Source organism: Jaculus jaculus, chromosome 16 (assembly GCF_020740685.1).
Source record: "Jaculus jaculus isolate mJacJac1 chromosome 16, mJacJac1.mat.Y.cur, whole genome shotgun sequence".
NCBI classification, from domain to species: domain Eukaryota; kingdom Metazoa; phylum Chordata; class Mammalia; order Rodentia; family Dipodidae; genus Jaculus; species Jaculus jaculus.
This window is the reverse complement of record NC_059117.1, coordinates 66,669,676-66,691,384: the sequence shown is the minus strand read 5'-3', so window position 1 is coordinate 66,691,384 and position 21,709 is coordinate 66,669,676. Positions and strand designations below refer to the sequence as shown.

The window sequence follows — 21,709 nt, the reverse complement described above, 5'->3', positions numbered from 1 at the left end:
CTCCCTTCAAAACACACTGGAGAATCACACCTCCACTGTGTGACTGCAGACACTCGGGTGGTCTCCGCTCCATCCTCCAGTCACAACACACTGGAGAATCACACCTCCACTGTGTTAATGCAGACACTCGGGTGGTCTCCGCTCCATCCTCCACTCACAACACACTGGAGAGTCACACCTCCACTGTGTGACTGCAGACACTCGGGTGGTCCTCGCTCCATCCTCCACTCACAACACACTGGAGAATCACACCTCCACTGTGTGACTGCAGACACTCGGGTGGTCCTCGCTCCATCCTCCACTCACAACACACTGGAGAATCACACCTCCACTGTGTGACTGCAGACACTCGGGTGGACTCCGCTCCATCCTCCACTCACAACACACTGGAGAATCACACCTCCACTGTGTGACTGCAGACACTCGGGTGGTCCTCGCTCCATCCTCCACTCACAGCACACTGGAGAATCACACCTCCACTGTGTGACTGCAGACACTCGGGTGGTCTCCGCTCCATCCTCCACTCACAACACACTGGAGAATCACACCTACACTGTGTGACTGCAGACACTCGGGTGGTCTCCGCTCCATCCTCCACTCACAACACACTGGAGAATCACACCTCCACTGTGCGACTACAGACACTCGGGTGGTCCTCGCTCCATCCTCCACTCACAACACACTGGAGAATCACACCCCCACTGTGTGACTGCAGACACTCGGTGGTCTCCGCTCCATCCTCCACTCACAACACACTGGAGAGTCACACCTCCACTGTGTGACTGCAGACACTCGGTGGTCTCCGCTCCATCCTCCACTCACAACACACTGGAGAATCACACCTCCACTGTGTGACTGCAGACACTCGGGTGGTCCTCGCTCCATCCTCCACTCACAACACACTGGAGAATCACACCTCCACTGTGTGACTGCAGACACTCGGGTGGTCTCCGCTCCATCCTCCACTCACAACACACTGGAGAATCACACCTCCACTGTGTGACTGCAGACACTCGGGTGGTCTCTGCTCCATCCTCCACTCACAACACACTGGAGAATCACACCTCCACTGTGTGACTGCAGACACTCGGGTGGTCTCCGCTCCATCCTCCAGTCACAACACACTGGAGAGTCACACCTCCACTGTGTGACTGCAGACACTCGGGTGGTCTCCGCTCCATCCTCCACTCACAACACACTGGAGAATCACACCTCCACTGTGTGACTGCAGACACTTGGGTGGTCTCCGCTCCATCCTCCACTCACAGCACACTGGAGAATCACACCTCCACTGTGTGACTGCAGACACTCGGGTGGTCCTCGCTCCATCCTCCACTCACAACACACTGGAGAATCACACCTCCACTGTGTGACTGCAGACACTCGGGTGGTCTCCGCTCCATCCTCCACTCACAACACACTGGAGAGTCACACCTCCACTGTGTGACTGCAGACACTCGGGTGGACTCCGCTCCATCCTCCACTCACAACACACTGGAGAATCACACCTCCACTGTGTGATGCAGACACTCGGGTGGTCTCCGCTCCATCCTCCACTCACAACACACTGGAGAATCACACCTCCACTGTGTGATGCAGACACTCGGGTGGTCTCCGCTCCATCCTCCACTCACAACACACTGGAGAGTCACACCTCCACTGTGTGACTGCAGACACTCGGGTGGTCTCCGCTCCATCCTCCACTCACAACACACTGGAGAATCACACCTCCACTGTGTGACTGCAGACACTCGGGTGGTCCTCGCTCCATCCTCCACTCACAACACACTGGAGAATCACACCTCCACTGTGTGACTGCAGACACTCGGGTGGTCTCCGCTCCATCCTCCACTCACAACACACTGGAGAGTCACACCTCCACTGTGTGACTGCAGACACTCGGGTGGTCTCCGCTCCATCCTCCACTCACAACACACTGGAGAATTACACCTCCACTGTGTGATGCAGACACTCGGGTGGTCTCCGCTCCATCCTCCACTCACAACACACTGGAGAATCACACCTCCACTGTGTGACTGCAGACACTCGGGTGGTCTCCGCTCCATCCTCCACTCACAGCACACTGGAGAATCACACCTCCACTGTGTGACTGCAGACACTCGGGTGGTCTCCGCTCCATCCTCCCTTCATAACACACTGGAGAATCACACCTCCACTGTGTGACTGCAGAAACTCAGGGGGTCCCCATTCTATCCTCTACTTATAATACCCTGATGCTACTTTGGCATTTTTATCTATCTTCCCAATATTGTGAGACTCAGTGCCCCCACTAGATTAAGTTTAAATGAAGAAAAATTTGTCCAAAAACATTATTTTCCCAAATCATTCTTTAGCTGCTGTCGTTCTTTGCCCTGATTTAGATGACGTTGCATCTGACTGTGTTACTAAAGCACCCACTGTTTCTTCTTCAGAAGCAGTAATCGTGGCCTACTTCTTAGCAGGGGTAATTCTTAAATGCCAGCCTACTGAGGCAATAGTTTTGGATGTTGGCCCAAATGAGCTCTGTGTTTGTTTGGCCCTTCATAAGGTCAAGACAGCCTCAACTATGTTAACACATTCACCAACTGATCAACCACTAAATTCTTGGCTCTAAATTATGTTGCTGAGTTTCCCACAGAGCCAGTGAGGGGAACATGGGAAATGGCATTTGTGTGCTGGGGAGAGTTGACACTGGGTTCGTGGGTGCATGGGGATAAGTGAGAGAGCATTTGGGGAAGTCTGAACATAGCTCTTCAAAGGAACCTGGTCTAGAAATGATGCACTAAGCCCTTAAGGAAGTGAAATGGAAGCAGTTTGGAGGATGGGTATGCTCATGGGGTGTCTGTGTGTGGTTGCATGAATATATTCATATTAGTACGTGTGGGGGGGGGCGTGTGTGTGTGTTTCCTCAAGCATCTGTATGTGATGTTGGGTGTCCACTTCTGTTCTCCCCACCTTATTCTTCAATTCTGTTTTTACAGAGGGGGGAGAGAAAGAGAGAGAAAGATTTGGCATGCAAGGGCCTCAGCCATTGCAATTGATCTTCCAATGTTTGTGCCACCTAGTGGGCATGTGTGACCTTGCAATTGCCTCACCTTTGTGCATCTGGCTAAAGTGGGATGGGTCCTTAGGCTTTGCAGGTAAGCACATGAATGGCTAAGCTATCTCTCTAGCCTTTTTTTTTTCCCAAGTTTTTTTCCCCCATCTTATTCTTCAACACAAACTCTCTCATCGATCCTGGATCAACTAGGGATCCACCCACCTCCATGTCACCAGCTCTGGGATTATGGGCATGTACCATGACTCACAACATTTTTACACGGTGCAGGGGACTGAGCTGAGGTCCTCATGCTTACACAGCAAGTACCTGATCGCCAAGCCGTCTGCCCAGCCTCATTGTCCATGCTCTTACGCTCTCCTGTTTCCACTGGGTCTGTTGTCCTCCACTCCCATTTCTCCTGCCTCCACTTTGCTCACTCAAAATCTTGTTCTTGGCACAAATGTTCCCTGAGCACTTATGAGCCACTTTTGCCAAGGATGCAGGATATTTCCTCATAGGCTACAGGAAGCTGATGGAATTCTCACTCTTTTCATCTTGGAACTCAGCATGCATACCATGGAGGGGGAGGGGATATTCTTAGGGGAAATGCCATTATTAACATTTTGGGGGAATATCCCAGGATCATAAGGAGGTAGAAAAGCCTACCTCAGAAACGCTTCATGAGATATGTTTGAGATAGTGTTGACTACATATTATGGTGGTTTGAATCAGATATTCCCTATAAACTCCCATGTTTTGAATGTTTGATTAATCTTTTGAAAGCATAATGGCAACAGCTCATATCTCAAAGGTGTGAGTGACTCCAAAATGCTGCCGACAGGTACTTGGAAACCATAAAACCTTCTCAACACAGAACCCCGAGCATGCGTCCAGCCATGTTTGAACTATACTGGAAATACTCTTAGAGAAATGGATACAAATTATTTTCTTTTCACAGTAAAATTGAAAGTGCAGCAATCCTAAGAATGGAAAGAGCTTATGGTAAGCTGTCAAGACAAATATTTCAGTAACCCCTCATGAAGCCTGTTTCCTTCCAAGTACTTCTCTCAGAATCAGTTTTTGTTTATCTCCTCTTTGCACTGCTGGGATCTTTGTCTTGAGAACTGAATAGACATGTTTACTGGGGGGTAGGGAAGGAAGAAACACTTACCCAGAATGCTTCATGTTTTGAGGCTTATCCATTCGGACAGCAAGTTTGATTTTGAGGTCTTGATCAGGACAGTTTTTGGAAACTGTCATTTTGTGCCATTCAGATTGTTTGGGGCTGTTTGGCGTGGGATGGAGGATGACCTGAGGGAAAAAGGAACAAGTGTGTTAGCCAAAAAATCTAAGCAACATGCTAGACATGTTTCCATGGAGTCAAGACTTGGATGTCACCGTGTCAGAAGACCCATCCTGGTTCTACAGTCCATTCACTGCATCTAGCTCATGTCACACGGGCACACTTTGGGAAAGAAATGACCTCTTGCTTCTTCTGTTTTCTTCCTGGCTAAATCTGTAAAAGTAGAGACTGTGATTTCTGTGCTTCCACTTTGGCTTTTGCCACGTCCAGAAGCACGAAGGAAACTCCGAACAGAAACCACGGTCCCGGCCATCAGTGTGCACAGATGCCTGGAGGTGGCAGATTTTCCTACATGTTAGAGAGACCTTCTCAGCTACTCTTTTCTTTATCCTTTCTTTGGGATTTTTTTCCCCATTATTTCAAGAGGAAAGATTTCTTCAAACCTCTGGGGGAAATGGAAAGGACCCTATTACATGGGTGAGAAGGGTGAGACTTAGAGAAGGGAAGGGACTTGCTTAGGGCCACATGTCAGCTGGATGACTTGGCCTGCAATTCCTATCCTCCTGGTTCAACTCTGCTTTAGCACAAAAGCAAACTTGCAGAAGTGTTCGATGTGGAAAATGCCTTTCAACAGCCCCTCAGAGACAGCACTTAAAAAATATATATATATACTTGAGAGATGGCTCAGCAGTAAAAATGTTTCCTGCAATGCCTAACAACCCAGGTTCAGTTCCCTAATACCCATGTAAAGCCAGATGCATAAAGTGATGCATGCATCTGGAATTCGTTTGCAGTGGCTAGAGGCACTGGCACACCCATTCTCTCTTTCTCTCTCTCTTTGCCAATAAATAAATATTATATATATGTATGTATGTATGACCCCCCCACACACATACACACACACACACACACACACACACACACACACACACACACACACACACAATTTATTTTTGAGAGAGAAGAGGCATGCCAGGGTGTTTTAGAATGAACTCTAGGCGTGTGTGCCTCCTCGTGTGCGTGTACAACATTGCATGCTTGTGAGTCTGGGTAAGTGCGACCTGGAGATTCAAACATGACTTCTCAGGCTTCACAGGCAAGTGATTTAACTGCTAAGCTATCTCGCCAGCCCAGTAAATAAGAAATTTTAACAAATATGTATTTAACAAATATACAAATGTGTATTGCGCATTTTAATAAATAAACAATGTAACTGGATTGTATTCCCATACTCACTCCCCCACACCTACTTCCCTGAACAGGGCCTCTTCCCAGTGTTCTGGTTTTAACGCTTCATTCTTTTTGTCATTCTCTGTTCTCTACGTCACAATGCCGATGGGCTCACAATTGTGCAGGTCTTGTGGAAGCCATGAATTTATCAGTCAGCTCACAAGCACATGACAGTGCCCCCAAGTTTTCCTTCCTACCCTGTGGCTCTTACCCTGTTTCTGTTCCTTATTCCGTGAGCCGTGGAGGGTGTGACAGAAACGTCTCCTTCAGTGTTACGCTCTCAACAGCCCTTCATTTTCAGCTTTGTGGGGTTTTGAGCTACATCACTGCCTACTGCCAACTCCTTAGAGAAGCTTCTCTGGCCAGCAGTGAGAGCAGCATGAATGTTCTTTCCTCAGCCTCCTATGTAATGTCCCCTGAGCCCTGGTGGCTGTGACAGAGATGACGTGTCCAGCATGAAGCACTGGGCTTAGAGATGGCACTCTGACATAGGTCTCCTGCCTTAGTTCTCAGAGGCTGGGGCCCATGTTTTCATGTCGTGACCGAAGAGTTCTCGGGGCCATATGGAAGTGAGAAACATGTTCTCAGGAAGGAGTGGAGTGGATGAAAAATCCCTTAAACAAAAGGAACATAGACCAAATGTAGACAATAAAACACTGGGCTTGTCAGCTTTGTTCCTGGGTAGTTGTCTATTGCTGTAGCTTATTTTATTTAATTTCTGGGAGACAGGTTCTCATGGGGGCCCAGGCTGGACTTAAACTCACTATGTTACCAAGGATGACCTTGAACTTCACGATCCTTCTGTCTCCATCTCCACAGTGCTGGGCTTACAGGTACGTACCACTATGCCAGGAATGGAAGGCAGGGCTTTCTTTATGTAGGCAAACACTCCACAAACTGAGCCACATCCCCAGCCCTCTGGATGTTTTCTCCAGCTACAGGGCTGGGGGCCTCTTGCTTTTGTGGAGGGGCTGGAAGGTCCTGGAATCAGGAGTGGACACTCAGGCCTTTTAAGAGCTGCTTTAACATTTTGTATTTGTTTCAGTTGTGTATGGTTGACTGGTGCTTGGAGGGAGGGTGTACAACCTGTCTTCCTGACTGTGGTAAAAGAACTCTGAGAAGAGCTGGAAAATGAGGCAGAAATAATGTATGACAGCCCATGTTAACATGCCTAGCTCATGCTGATTTTTTTTTACCCTCTCTCATTCTGGGCCTGAAAATTTCACCGTTAGTTTCTCTTTCTATGATGGAAGAAGGTTTACATGTTCTTAAGCTCAAAATTTCCATCTTCCCAATGTCTTATGATGGAACCGATGGCTACCAAAATTAAAAAAAAAATTATTTATTTATACAGAGAGAAAGAGAGAGAGAGAGAGAGACAAGAGCCTCTAGCCACTGTAAATGAACTTCAGATGCATGTTCTACTTTGTGCATCTGGATTTACATGGGTACTGGGGATTCAAACCCTGATCCTTTGGCTTTGTAGGCAAGCGCCTTAATTGCTGAGCCATCTCTCCAACCCTCAATTTTTGATCATAATCCATTGAGCTATTTTGAGCAATCAGTCCAATATCTGAATGCTAACATTTTATATTATATTTGTTTGCATTCTGTACTAATATAAACTTCTTCCATGTGGCAAAACATATGCTAATATAATATGGAAGTTTTTACAAAGATGTAACAAAGATTCAGAAAAACTGTGTTTTCTGGGCTGGAGAGATAGCTCAGTGTCTTAGAAGCACATGGAACTGAGTTACTCCTCACTTCCATGTAAGCTGTGTGTGGTGACATGTACTATAAATCCCAGAACTGAGGGTGGAGACAGGAAGGTCCCTGGGGCTCACTGTCAGCCAGTCTAGCCAACCTGATGAGTTCCAGGCCACACTCAGAGACTCTGTTTAAACAACGGTGGGGGTGCCTGGAGAGTGACACCCAGCGTTATTCTTGGCCTCCACTCTACCATCTGCAGACAAGTGTGCACACATGCATGTCCACACACACTCATGTGCACACATGCACACATGCATGCACACACACAAAAAGCTATTTTCTCCTGCACTTGGTCCTCAGTGTCTGTAGATTTCACAGAGACAGCTTCAGCCAACTGAAGATTGAAAATACGTGGGAGAAAGTAACTGTCTGTAGTGAAAATATATAGTTGCTTCCCTCATTGTAACTCCTTAGCCAACACATACCACCAGGTATTTATACAGCATTACCATTCTGTTAGATAATATAAGGAATCTAGAAGTGATTTAAAGTACATGGACAAACATGCAAATACTGTGTCATTATATATATGGGCTTGAGCATCTGGGGACTTGGTTCTTCCAGAATCAACTTCTTGTGGGTGCTGAGTGATGATGACACTTTGCCATTGTTTTATCTACTGTGATTAGCTATTATGGGATTATAATTATAAATATAATTATGTTATAATTATATATATAATTATATTTATAATTTATAATTATATATTATAATTATAATTATATTATTAAGGAATGGCAGAGTGAGACTGGCTATGAGGCTGGAGTTACAGTCATTGTCTAAATGACCTCATGAGGTCCTCACTGACAGCGTGTCCCCCGGGGGACACACGCACTGCTTTCACCTCAGTCTGCGGCACTAAAAGTCCATTAGGAGACCCAGCGCCTCTGCTGTGTGCTCAGCTTGCACGGTTAGAGATATCTCTAAACCAGAGCTCCTGACAGCTACCGCTGCAAGCCTCTCGTTCGCTTTGGGAGGGCTAATTTAGTGGAAACTTTGGCAAAGGTGTAATTCACTTAATTGGCACTGGCCAGCTCCGATATGTGGATGTGTCTGAGGGCTGGTGCTGGGAGTTACATAAGGGTGTGTGTGTGTATGTGTGTGTGTGTGGTTAGATTCCTCTCTCCTCAGGGATTTCTCCCTTCCTTCCTTCCCTACCTCCTTCCTTCCTTCTTTCCTCCCTCCCTCCCTCCTTCTCTCTTTATTTTTTGTGAGAGGAAAATAGAAAGAGAGAGAGCGTGTGGGCTCTCCAGGGCCTCTGGCCTCTGCAAAGGAGATACTTGGGAGCGCAGGTTTTGCACAAGCACCTTAACCACTGATCTGTCTCTTCATCCTTCCTCAGGAAATTCTTCCATGTGATCACCTTCCCAGTCCCGAAGCCTCACTCTTGCAGCTGGAGGGACGGGAAATGCTGGTCTCAGTGGAGCTTGCACTCTCCTGGGCTAATTTAGCAGGAGAGAGGCCTGAGTGTGAAGTGTTACGAGGCTACCAAGGGAGGGCTGGTGAGAGCGACCCTGGCCAGGCCATCCCAGGGAAAGGAAGGTCCTTGGATGCCTTCGGCCCTCACTTACTCGGCAAAGTCACCACAGCAGCCCCACCTGGAAACCCAGAGCTCAGCTGCAGGCTCCCACCATATGGATTGTGGATTTGGTTCCCACTGGCAACGTGGTGTCCATTCACTATGCAAATAGTCACAGCTCATGACTGGCCTCTGCACAGAGCTTGCTGGCCCTCCCGGTGGTGGTCACTTCCTAGGGGAGCCTCGTTGGGGAGTGGATGGAGAGCCTGCTTGCCTCACCTGCAGCTACTCTCCTGATGGACCGGAACTCCTCTGTTGTGCCTTCTGGGTGTGTGAAGCAAACACTTCGTTTAGACATTCCGCACCCCTCTGACATCTCAGCCGCAGCCCGCATGCATCGCACTTTGATGTGGGGACCCTCACACAGCAACCTCAACTCGCCCCTGCAGGAAGTCATACCCAGCAAGCACAGCTTCTCCCGGCCACCCGGGTGCACAGTGGGCCTGTCAGAGCCTGCTTCTTAGACTGGGACTGGACCACGATCTCTCCCTGCCTGTTCACATGCATGCCCCAGACCGGGTCCTGCCTATGGCTGTGTGCTCCCCAGGGAACAGGGACTCTTCTAGAGAAGTACTATAATTTCAAGTGTTCATGTGTGTGCACTGTAAGTTTTAAGAGCTCAAAGGTTCGACTTGCTCTTATTCCTGTTGATGCTCTGCATGCTGCTAATGGATAGAGCAGGGCGGCAATCCTGTTTATGGAGTCTGTCATCACAACTGCTGCGCCAGTCAGGGCGCGAGGAGCAGGCACTCTCATGCCTTCTTTTTAAAAAAATAATAAATTAATTAATTTGAGATGGAGAGAAAGAGACAAATGGGGGGGGGGAGAGGGAGTAAAAAATGGGCACACCAGGGCATCCAGCCACTGCAAATGAACTCTAGATGTATGTGCCATGTGCATCTGGCTTACGTGGGTCCTGAAGAATTGAGCCTGGGTCCTTTGGCTTTGCAGGCAAGTGCCTTAACCACTCAGCCATTCCTGTAGCCCTCTCATGCCTTTTATGCAAGTGTAAGTTGGCATGTGGACACTTTGGTAGTCTAAATTCAAACTTTGGTCAGCACATTTTTCCCCCTTCAAATTTATCCTATAGATATATAAGCATATGTGATGAGATAAATTCAAGGCTACTTACTAAAGCATTGGTGATGCTGCCAAAGAGGAAAAGGTCTAAAATTCCATCTATAGGAAACATGCTAAATAGAATCATTCCATGCTACAGAATACTATGCAGCCATACAAAGGCGAAACAGGTGAGTGTGGGTGAGGAGGGAAGAGTACTCTGGGGTGTGTCTCACTCCCATGCCTGCCTTCACACTGACACATGGTTTACTAGGGACTCTGGGTCCCAGCACCTATCTGGGTACAGGTAGAACATTTGTAGATAGCTATTTACGCTTGTGTCTTCTAGCACCAACATGCAGCACCCTTGAGACTCTGTGTGGTCACTGAGACCTGCCTTCATGGAGAAGAAAAAAACACGAGAAATGAAGGAGAGGTTACTCCATCACTCTGCCTTCTTTCCTCTCCAAGAGACAGAAATGAATACGTTTCTTAAGGAACGTAGCTTGGCCTTTTCAATACCCCATGTCAGGAGAGAAACATTAATTTTTAAAAATACTTTTATTTTTGCTATTAGACTTACTTATTTTTAATTTTATTTTGAGAGTTGTGGTAGTTTGATTCAGGTGTTCCCCACCCCCCATAAAGTTAGGCATTCTGAATGCTAGTTTTCAGCTGATGGCAATTTGGGAATTAACGCCTCATGGAGGTGGTGCATTGTTGGGGGCGGACTTATGGGTATTATAACCAGCTTCCTCTTGCAAGGGTTTGGCACACTGTCTTGTTGATGTTGTCCATCTGATGTTGGCCAGGAGGTGATGTCCACTCTCTGCTCATGCCATCATTTTCCCCTGCCATCATGGAGCTTCCCCTCAAGTCCATAAGCCCAAATAAGCCTTTTATGTTCCCCCAGAAGCTTCTCTTGGTCAGGTGTTTTCTGCAGACAATGCGAACCTGACTGCATAAGAGTGAACTTATAATCTTCCTGCTTCTTGTGCTCTAGTGCTAGGGTTGCACCTGCCATTTCTACCTGACCGCCACCTGTGGTCCACATCCTAGTGATATTATTTCAGGGAAGACCAGATGAAAGCCAGATGGGGGAGGTGGAGAAAAAAATAAGGGGCAGCAAAACAGAAGGCATGGGGACTGAGGCCTTGGTGGCATTGCAAGGTGTGTGCTCATGTCCAGGGGTGGACTCTCGAATGACTTTAGATTCTGTTGGTGAGCCCTGGAGGAGCAAATGTCTTGATGACAACCACGTGGCCTTTTCAAAGGATCACACATCCCACTGGTATTAACTGCAACTTACTGAAAGTCCTACACACTAAAGTATATCAATCTCCCCCTTCCATGTTCTGAGAGTGTATGCATCCCAAGGTGGCTGCATCTAAAGATGGGCAACTTAAGAGGTGATTAGAGTTACGTGAGGTCATAAGGTGAAACACTCTGGATAGATGGCTTAGTGGTTAAGGTACTTGTCTATGAAGTCTAAGGACCCAGGATTGATTCTCCAATACCAACGTAAGCCAGAGGCTACAAGGTGGTGCATGTGTCTGGAGTTTCTCTATAGTAGCTGGAGGCCCTAGTGTGCCCATTCTGTCTCTCTCTTCCTCCCTCTTTCTCACTTAAATAAATAAATAAAATGTTAAGAAATAAAAAGAAGATGGAACCCTCACCTGGTGAGATTAGCGGTCTTCTAAGAAGACATACCTTACCTCCCATCATGCCAGGATGCCAGGGAACAGGCACTGGTTTGGCCCTCATTAGAAATGGAACCTTCTCACTCTTAGTTTTGGACTTTTCGAATTCCAGAAGTTGGGTATAGTATTTTGTCATGACAACCTTTACTGGGTTGCACAGATTTATGGAGCAATAAACGTGATTGGGAGCCTGTGTGCTATGCTCTGGGAGAGGGGTGATGAAGGGAAGAATTCTGTGTTTTGTGGCAGCCAAGGTTTTTTAATCTCTGCTCTCTGATGGTAAGTTTGGAGGAGGATAGGAACGCAGGGTTGACATACTGCCGGGGAGCACGGGTACCCCGGAGAGGGCTCCCCAAGGACTAGCGCTTATTCAGGGAGGGCATTTATGGCTTAGGGACACCTGTGAGGTGTGGAGGATTCCCAGGCAGCAGAAAAGCCCCCCGAGGAGGAAATAATTTGGTGGATGAGAATCATTCCTGTTTGGCCAGCCCCGCTGCGGCCTGGTGGGTGAGTGGGCTGTGCGAGCTGCTGCGCCTGGCATTTGGGCCGGAGCTGGACCACAGTGGTGCAGGCCTTGCTGAAGCGCACAGGCTGCGTTATAAGTAACGTGGGATCATGGAAACAAATCACGCCAGCAGATGGCTCCGGGGGCGGCACCATAAGCTGAGGCCGGGGCAGCCGTGTCCTCTGCTCCTGATGTTTGTTCTCAGTGACTCTGTTCTGTTCTTCAAGTATGATTCCTTCTGAGGCTATTGTGATGGTATTCATAACTGGTGCTGATGTTGGCTGGACCTGAAGGAGTGAGGCAGGGATGGCTGGCATCCTATGCAGAGTTAGATGATCCTCCAGGGTGGGGAACTGCCCTGTATCCAACCTACGTGTTGACTATCCCCATTGGATAGGAGGGGATGTGGAAAACCTTCCTTTTAATAAATGCAGCCTACCCCCCCCCCCAACTCTGGGACATTTTAAAATCAGGGCATTTTAGGGACATTTCCAGGGAGATCAAAGAACATTTCCCTGGGTTTTCAACACAGGCACCCACAACAGTTCTGTCCAAATTAGAGAAAAGCAAAACACTTCTTGGTCTTCAAGTGTTTGTATCGTACATTTTCTAATGACTAATTAATTTCCTTTTGTGCCTCTTTTATTCAATTATGTTGATTTTTAACATTGCTAGGAGGGTGGGTAGTTGAGTTAGTAAACAATTTTATTCTACTCTGCAGAAAAACTGAAATTATGCAGTTTGCAGGAGAATAGATGGAACTGGAAAATACATTAGATGAGGTAACTCAGGCAAAGAAAGACACATACAGGGCTGGAGAGATGGCTTAGTGGTTAAGCGCTTGCCTGTGAAGCCTAAGGACCCCGGTTCGAGGCTCGGTTCCCCAGGACCCACATTAGCTGGATGCACAAGGGGGCGCACATGTCTGGAGTTCGTTTGCAGAGGCTGGAAGCCCTGGCGCGCCCATTCTCTCTCTCTCCCTCTATCTGTCTTTCTCTCTGTGTCTGTCGCACTCAAATAAATAAATAAATAAATAAATATGAAGAAAGACACATACCATGTGGTCTCTCTCGTATGTGGTTATAGCTTCTAGTTCAAATGTGTATGTAAATGGGAGTAAGTGTGGGTGGAGGCCAGGAAATCAGAACAGGGAGTCCTTGAGATGAGGAAAGAAGAGGTTTAAAGAGAGGGGTGGGGGATTAAAGGCATGGTGGTCATACCTTTAATACCAGCACTCAGGAAGCAGAGGTAAGAGGATCGCTGTGAGTTCAAGGCCACCCTGGTGCTACATAGCGAACTTCAGGACAGCCTGGGCTAGAGTGGCACCCTACATAGAAATTATGCCCACAAAAAAAACAACAACAGATAAAGCACTGGACTGGAGAAGTGGCTCAGTAGTTAAGGCACTTGTCTGCAAAGCTTAAGGACTTGGGTTCAATTCCCCAGTACCTACCACATAAAGCCAGATGCACAAGGTGACACATGTGTCTGGACTTTGTTTAAAGTGGCTAGCTGTTCTCCTTCTCTCTACCATACTCTCTCTAATAAGTAAACATATTTTTTTAAAAAGAAAATAAGTTTGGTGTGGAGGTGCACGCCTTTAGTCCTAGCACTTTGGAGGCAGAAGCAGAGTCAGGAAGATTATCATGAGTTCAAGGCCAGTCTGAGGCTACATAGTGAATTACAAGTCAACTTGGGCTAGACTGAGACCCTACCTTGAAAAACAATAACAACAACAACAACAACAAAAACAGAAAAAAAAGAAAAGAAAAATAATATTTTATAAGCTAATTAAAATATGAAAAAGACAAATTTCAAAAAACTAGTAGGAATAAAAGATTGTCAAAGCCACCAGGAATCTTTGCAGCAAGGTGTGTTTCAGTGCAGTGGGGTTAAGACTACCTAATCCATCTTTAGCAGCACACAACCTTTAGTCCAAGGTTACACAGGTCACCCTGGGGCTCAGAGGGGCCGAGAGACTGACACAGCTAAAGTACAGCAGGCCCAGAGTTTCGACCCAAATCCAGGGCCTCTCAGCACTAGGTACCGAGAGGGGGTAGGCACCACGACCACCTATTCCCTGGCGGCACTCACAGTTGTGGGTCCCGTGAGACAAGGATACTCACCCGCCCCAGCTCCTTGTCCTCCAGGGCCAGGACCCCTGTGCTCTCCGTGAACAGTTTTACCTTCACAGCTGGCAGGGCGTGGGTCGTGGAGAAGTCACCCTGGGTGCCCCAGCTGTGGAACGAATGACAGAGGTCAGCGCAGACATGACAAGGGCTCCGCTCTTCCCCTGCTCCCCAGGGTGAGTGAGGGCAGAGTTAACCCAGAGGGCACGACTGCCACGTTCCCCTCCCAAGCTGTCAGAGTGACAATTGGTGTTAACGGACTTGTCAGGCAAATTCAAGGCAGATGCTCCCAAAGTTGCCAGGGTCCTCACAGAACACAAAAGCAAGTCCGTGAGAAGATTATAGAACCTTCAGTCCTCAGAATCCCCCCTTTTCAGACACTGGAAGTGCTGTGGGCTCATGAGGGCAAATCAGACAGCAGTAGGAGCGTGGAGCCACTCTGTTTCCATTGGCTCTCAAAATGAACAGGAAAAAGCAAAGTGTGGATAGCCACTCAAAAACCATCAAAGAAGGCGCTGGAGAGATGGCTCAGCAGTTAAAGGTGCTTGCTTGCTTGCAAAGCATGATTGCCAAGATTTGATTACCCAGAACCCATGTAAAGGCAGATGTACAAAGTGGCTCATACATCTAGAGTTCGTCTGCTGTAGCATGAAGGCCCTGGCATGCCCATTCTCCAACACCCCCCCAACAGCTGCTTGCAAACAAATAAAGAAAAAATGTTAAAAAATAAAAATAAAAATCAGGGCTGGAGAGATGGCTTAGTGGTTAAGGTGTTTGCCTGCAAAGCCAAAGGATCCATGATCTACTCTCTAGGATCCATGTAAGCCAGATGCACAAGGGGGTGCACACATCTGGAGTGTGTTTGCAGTGGCTGGAAGCCCTGACACACCCATTCTCTCTCTCTCTCTCCCCCCTCTCCCTCTTTCTCTCTCTCAAATAAATAAATAAATTATATTTAAAAAATAAAAATCAAAGAGGGACTGAAAGGTCAAAAAATAAGAATGGAGAGTGCCATTTTCTGCTCATGGTTTGTGGCCATGTGAGTCTTAGAGATCTCCAGAAGAAAGCCTGGCTTGCTCACAATGGGGTGGGAGGCAGAGTCTGGCTCCCAGGAGCGCCTCAGATGTGGTCCTATTTATCTACCCACCATGACTCATTTCTTCGTTTTTGCTTGTGTGTGGAGCGTGTGGATGTCTATTTGCTGTTGGGGACGTGTGTGGACAGCCGTTCCTGCGTATGTGCCTGTGGAGGCTAGAGAGTGACATCGGGTCACACTACTTTTGTTTGCTCAGGCCGAGCCTCTGTCTTGCTGAGCCTGGAGCTTGCTGAGTTGGCTAGTCTACTCTCTAGCACGTCTTGGGGATTGCCTGTCTCCATCTCCTTGGTGCCATGATTGGTGGTGCACCACCAGGCACCCACCTGGATTTTAGATGGGTGCCGGGGATCTGAACTCCAATCCTCTGGCTTGCAGAACAAGTACTTTATTCACCTCCCCCACCACCCATTATTATTCTTACAGAGGATCCTCTTCCATCCTTCTTGTACCTGAGAACAGAGCAACCTTGAGAGAAAGAGGGAGAGAGAGAGAGAATGGGTGTGCCAGGGCCTCCAGCCACTGCAAATAAACATGTGTGCCCCCTGTGCATCTGGCTTATGCGGGTCCTATGGAATTGAACCTCGGTACTTTGGCTTTGCAGGCAAGTGCCTTAACCACTAAGCCATCTTTGCATCTTTGTTTATCTTTTTTGATGTGGGTGCTAGGGCTCTGAATGTACCATGCCCAGCTATGAATCGGTTTCTTATGATGTGTAACAAGCACTTTACTCACTGGGCTATCTCCTCAGCCCCAAGTTTGTTATTTGTGATTAACTCTTAATCATTCCTCCTGCTTGGTCAAGAGGATGAGACAAATTCCTAGTGGAAGCAAAGAATTTTGGAATGAGCAGCTTTAGCACGATTCTACGAGGAGGCCCTAAGTTCAGTGTCCCGGTGGAGCACTAAACTGTCCCCGTGAAGTTGTGCTTAGCCTTCCTCTCTACCCCCTTCCCCCTTTGTTGGTAATAAGGGGATTGAACCCAGGGGCTCACACATGCTAGGCAAGTGCTCTGCCTCTGAGCCAAATCCACAGTCTTCCTTTCCCTTTCTACTTTGAGGCGGGCTCTGACCAGTGTGCACTGGCCTCCATGCACTCTACAGTCAGGTAGGGTTCGAATGTGCGATCCTCCTGCCTCAGGCTTCCAAGTAGCTGGGATTACAGTTACGTATTATCTGTCCTAGCTTGTTCCTGTCTTTCTTTGTTCTTAACTTTTTTGAAAATTTAGTTATTTATTTGCAAGGGGAGGGGGAGATGGGGGCATCAGAGCCTCTTGCTGCAAACAAACTCCAGGCACACGCCTTTCTTTGTGGGTCTGGCTCTACGTGGGAACTGGAGAATGGAACCCAGGCTGGCCGGCTTTTCAGTCAGGCACCTTTCATGACCAGAGCTACCTCCTTGTTTGTGGGGGTTTCCTGGCTGGCCTACCAGAGACTTAACGCAGTTTGACTGGGCCCCTGCTGCTACCCAAGGACGCTCCAGAGACACATAGGCCTTGTGACTCTTGAGTGCGCAATGCTTCTTGGAGTCAGAAGTGCAAGGGGCATGGGATTCAAGCCCCCGCGGGCAATGCCCAGTTGGATGCTGAAGGCACTTTTGTCCCCAGTGCCTGTGGCCACACTTGTCACTTCCCACCAGGAACCATGGCTTGTTGTTGTTACTACCGAGCCCCAATTCCTCCATCAGAATGCAAACACAATAACTTAGCCCCCAGTGGAGCAGGCAAAAAATGAGAAGTTCTATCTAATTAAGACCGGCTATGGGATATTTAGGGCTAAGCCAAAATGAAAATGTTAGCCTCCTTGTCCAAGAAGCAGAGAAATAGTGTCATTAAAGATGAAAGTAGAGGGCTGGAGAGATGGCTTAGCAGTTAAGGTGTTCTTGCCTGTGAAGCCTAATGACCTGGGATCGATTCCCCAGTACCCATGTCATCCAGATGTACATGGTGGTGCATGCATCTGTAATTCATCTGCAGTGGCTACAGGGCCTGGAGTGCCTATTCTCTTTCTTTCTCTCAAATAAATATATAAAAATAAAATATTTTTCCATGCCTCAGTCCAGAGAGATTTGCTCAACCATGTTTATAGCTGCTCAATTCATAATAGCTAAAAACTGTAATCAACCCAGATATCCATCATTAGACTAATGGATAACCAAGATGTGGCATGTGTACGTGATGGAATTCTACACAGCAGTAAGGAAAATTGACATAATGAAATTTGTAGAAAAATGGTCGAACAGATCATTCTTAGTGAACTCACCCAATCACAGAAAGACAACTGTCACACGCTCTCCCTCATCTGTGGCTCCCGACCTGGATCAGGCCGAGATGCTGACACACCCAACAGGCACCTCGAGGACTGGACAATAGGGCGGGTGTGTGTGTGTGGGGGACACACAAAACTGGATTCAAATGGAACTGTACCATAAAACCCTATCCTGAAAGACAGACTGAAAGGCTGCACCTGCATCTGGTCCTTAGAAAGAAAACTGAATCACAGGGCCCTGGAGAGGGTCTGATGAAGACTAACCTTAATTTTCTCCTGTATCACTCTCTCTGTATTTCTCTCTCCCGCCCCCTCTTAACTGAGATTTAAGTTCTAATAGCAAGCGAAATTTCATTGAATCATAGGAGATGTTAGCCACAAACTTTCAAGTGCCTTGCAAGTTACATTCCTAATATTTTTCTTGCCTACATTAAAAATTTCTAAACTCTTCCTTCAATATCAAAGCTCAGATGCTTGGACCATAGTGCACAGATTAAGTAGGTGAGAGATCTGTCTGTTACTTACAAAGTTATATAAGAGATTCCAGTTCAAGTTGACAGAACATAAACTAGATTTAAAGTGATGTTTTAAAGAAAAAAAATATACTTCATTGGGGGCAGTTACAAAAAAATGTTCTATTTAGAAGACATGGCATTGTAAGAAAGAAAACATATTTAGGATAATCATTCTACAATTGTTCAATTTTGCTTTTTTCATTTTAAGAATATTGTCTTTGTCAAAGAATGGCAGGTAGCTGGTCACATGTAAATCATGTGTCCACAGTTGACCAGAGACTTCACTCATATGTTAAGTTTGAACATTTTCTCAGTTCTGCTTGTAAGTCATCTCATTTATATTAGTGCTCAAGAACTACATAGGCTTGTTTTAAATGTTATTTATTTATTTATTTAGTTAGTTAGTTATTTTTGAGATAGGGTCTCACTCTAGCTCAGGGTGACCTGGAACTCATTCTGTAGATCTAGGCTGGTCTTAAATTCATGCTGATCCTACCACCTCAGCCTCCTAAGCACTGGGATTTAAGGCGTATGCCACCATGCCTGGTTTGTTTTAAACATTTTAAATACCTGAAATAAACTGCAGAATTTCCTAAGAGTAGAGCTATTTTGGTTAGGGATCAAAGTGTGGTCAGGTGAAAGGCAAAATTAATAACACAAATGCAATCCAAAACAAGAAAAATAATTTTTTCTCCATGAAGAGTCTACCCATTCTGTAGAGATGTGTCATTTCCAAGTCCCAGTGGAAGGAACGGAGTCACTTCCAATTTTGTTTCTACTATGTGCCTGTAAGCTACCTTACTTCAAAACAGAAGCACATCTGCAGAATGTAACACTGAGTAACAGTACTTAAGGTGATTGTTACAGGCCATTTAAATCTGCGTATTGAATGGGTGCATCTCAATTATTGACACAGATCATTGGTCCAGTAACATGAAAACAGAACAGCACCTGGAAAGTTACCTCACCCCATGTGCAGAGATACGGGTTAGCCATTCTTTCCATTATTTCTACAGTCGAGTCTTTGTTCATAGTGAAATCTGATGGAAATTCCAGGGTCGCTTTTTCCAAGCCACTGTATGAAAAGGATGCTGAAGGCCGTCACTACACAGCACACAGACACATAAGGACTTTTTCGTCCACCAATTCTGCCACATTTCCAAAATATCCCCAACCATCCAGTCTTATTTCTGTCCAGGATGCTGGGTGCCAAGGATTGGGTATAAGCACATGTTTGTATAAGCAGCGAGGTTACAGTCAACAGGCTCTGAAAACTGAAAATGGCAGACATGGTGAGCCGGCCAAGCCCCAGCCATATCACCCTTCCAGCCTGTGGCAGAAGCCCATCTCTCTCTTTTACATTACCTACCTTTTCCCTTGGCACTGGCCTATAACTCCCAGTACCAGGATGTGGGTAACATCCTCAATGAGCTGTTGATCAGAGAAACCTGCAAGGTTTCCCCAAAGAAGACAGATTTCTGTCAGAGTACTTGATTACCCACCAATGTTTAATGATAAGACCCTACTGCTGAAGACACCATATGCTGTTGGTAGGGAACATGGAGAGAACTTCGGGGAATCTGGAAGGGAGCCAGTCCCCAGACAGTTAGCCTTTCTAGTGCCAGAAGGTGCTACGTGAGCTACTGGGAGAAAATGGCCAGCATCTGTCCAAGCAACTTGAGGTCTAAGCTACTCAGCAGCAAACAACCTGATGTGATGCTCAAGGGCATCAGGACCAAGTGCAATAGTGGCACATAGCCATGGTGGGTAACCAACTGCTCTTGATTTGGCTTACAGATCTGCTCAGTCGAACAGAACCCATAGCTGTAACTGGGAAACAAGCCGGAATCGTATCCAAATAACGAGTTTGCTCTCCAATATCAAGCTCATACCAATCTTGGGCTGTAAGAGAGCCTGCACCTATTACATTCTCTCTAAACTAATAATGGTTATTCCATTATCTGGTGCTGACTTCACTCTCCATTGGAGATTCTGCTTCTCTTTTTCATATGGATGTAGACCCTGAGGAGGGGATCAGCCCATCACACTTCACCAGGGCCTCAGCTGAAACCATAGAGGAAGTGGGGAAATGAGAAAGAGTGCTGCTTTCTTGGTGAACCTAGTATCAGCACAAGGGTGAAGGAGATAGACACAGAACATTCAACTCCCACCAAACCAGACATCCACAGACACACAGGCTCCCAAGACCTTATCACTGAAGTAGACCTAAAACAAACCCAACATGGCTCAGGTAAATTTGTAGAAGAGGGGTTGGAAAGATTGTTAGATGTTGGGCTCTGAAAGGCCCAGGCGTGAGGCCTAGTGGAACTTCCCTCAGCACTACCTGACCGGGAAGGAGCCCCGCAGTCAGAGCCACAAATTGGGACATTACGCAAAGAGACATTGCCTCTTCCCCATAACTGGTGGCTACCTCCACAATGCATGACCCACAATCCCCATGGGAATAACCGGCATCCCCAGTGAGAAGGGTACCTTTGGAGGGGGGCAGGGGTAAGGGTAAGGATGGTACCAACATGTGCTATTTACATACTGAGTATGTACATAACTAATAAAGAAAAAAGTGGCATAAAAAGATGAAAATAAAAATCATTCTTTTTTTTTTAATTTTTATTTATTTATTTATTTGAGAGAGACAGACACAGAGAGAAAGACAGATAGAGGGAGAGAGAGAGAATGGGCGCGCCAGGGCTTCCAGCCTCTGCAAACGAACTCCAGACGCGTGCGCCCCCTTGTGCATCTGGCTAACGTGGGACCTGGGGAACCGAGCCTCGAACCGGGGTCCTTAGGCTTCACAGGCAAACGCTTAACCGCTAAGCCATCTCTCCAGCCCCATTCTTTTTTTTGAGTATTTCTTCTACTCAAATGTGGGGCTTGCAATTACTGCAAAACAGTAGCAGGAGCTCATTAAGTCAAACATGAATCCTTCTGGAACATGAGGTTGCTGTAGTTGCCCCATTACAGGCCCAAAAGGCAGCAGCTCTGCCTCACTTCCCATGGTCAGCCTGGCTGGAGAATGGCTATGCAGTGAGTGTTGATTGCTACTACACGTTGGCCTCAAATATTTGCTCCTAAAACAATTACTGCAGTCAGTGAAAGCCACTCTGGGCTCCTTTTGATCAGTCAGTCCTATTCTTGTGAAAATCAAGGTTTAAATATTGTCACCATTTCCTGTATCTTTGTCATTTAGAGAAAAATAAATCATTAAAATATCTATTATTCTTTGTAGCATGTATGCTATATATATGGCATGATTGTGCATGCGTAAGCATGTTCATATGTGTGTGGGTGCTGGTGTGTAGTGTGCATGTGGTCAACATCAGGTATCTTTCTCTCCATCTTATGTTTTAAGTTTTTTTTTTTTTTTTTTTGAGGTAGGGTTTCACTCTAGCCAAGACTGATCTGGAATTCACTATGGAGTCTCAGGGTGCCCTTGAACTCATGGTGATCCTCCTACCTCTGCCTCCCAAGTGCTGGAGCTCTCCATCTCATTGTTTG

At 46.7% G+C, this 21,709-nt stretch overlaps 2 protein-coding genes across 11 annotated transcripts in view; both read right to left on the bottom strand.

Moving 5' to 3' along the window:
• Cadps (calcium dependent secretion activator) overlaps positions 1 to 21,709 on the bottom strand; it is a 506,710-nt gene that overhangs the window by 205,526 nt on the left and 279,475 nt on the right. For all 10 annotated transcript variants that reach the window (XM_045135770.1, XM_045135763.1, XM_045135769.1 and 7 more), the window contains 2 exons: positions 14,316 to 14,427; positions 4,212 to 4,351 (listed from right to left, as the gene is read on the bottom strand). In XM_045135770.1, coding sequence (XP_044991705.1) covers positions 4,212 to 4,351; positions 14,316 to 14,427 — 252 coding nt within the window. The remainder of the gene's footprint in view (positions 1 to 4,211; positions 4,352 to 14,315; positions 14,428 to 21,709) is intronic.
• On the bottom strand, positions 19,182 to 19,484 carry LOC105944208 (protein kish-A-like). The gene has a single exon (XM_045136134.1). The coding sequence runs from the start codon at positions 19,482 to 19,484 to the stop codon at positions 19,182 to 19,184; it is 303 nt and encodes a 100-aa protein (XP_044992069.1).

Bases quoted from the DNA above. Each gene is read 5' to 3' on its own strand.
- LOC105944208 (XM_045136134.1), bottom strand. From the start codon at position 19,484: ATGTCTGCCATTTTCAGTTTTCAGAGCCTGTTGACTGTAACCTCGCTG.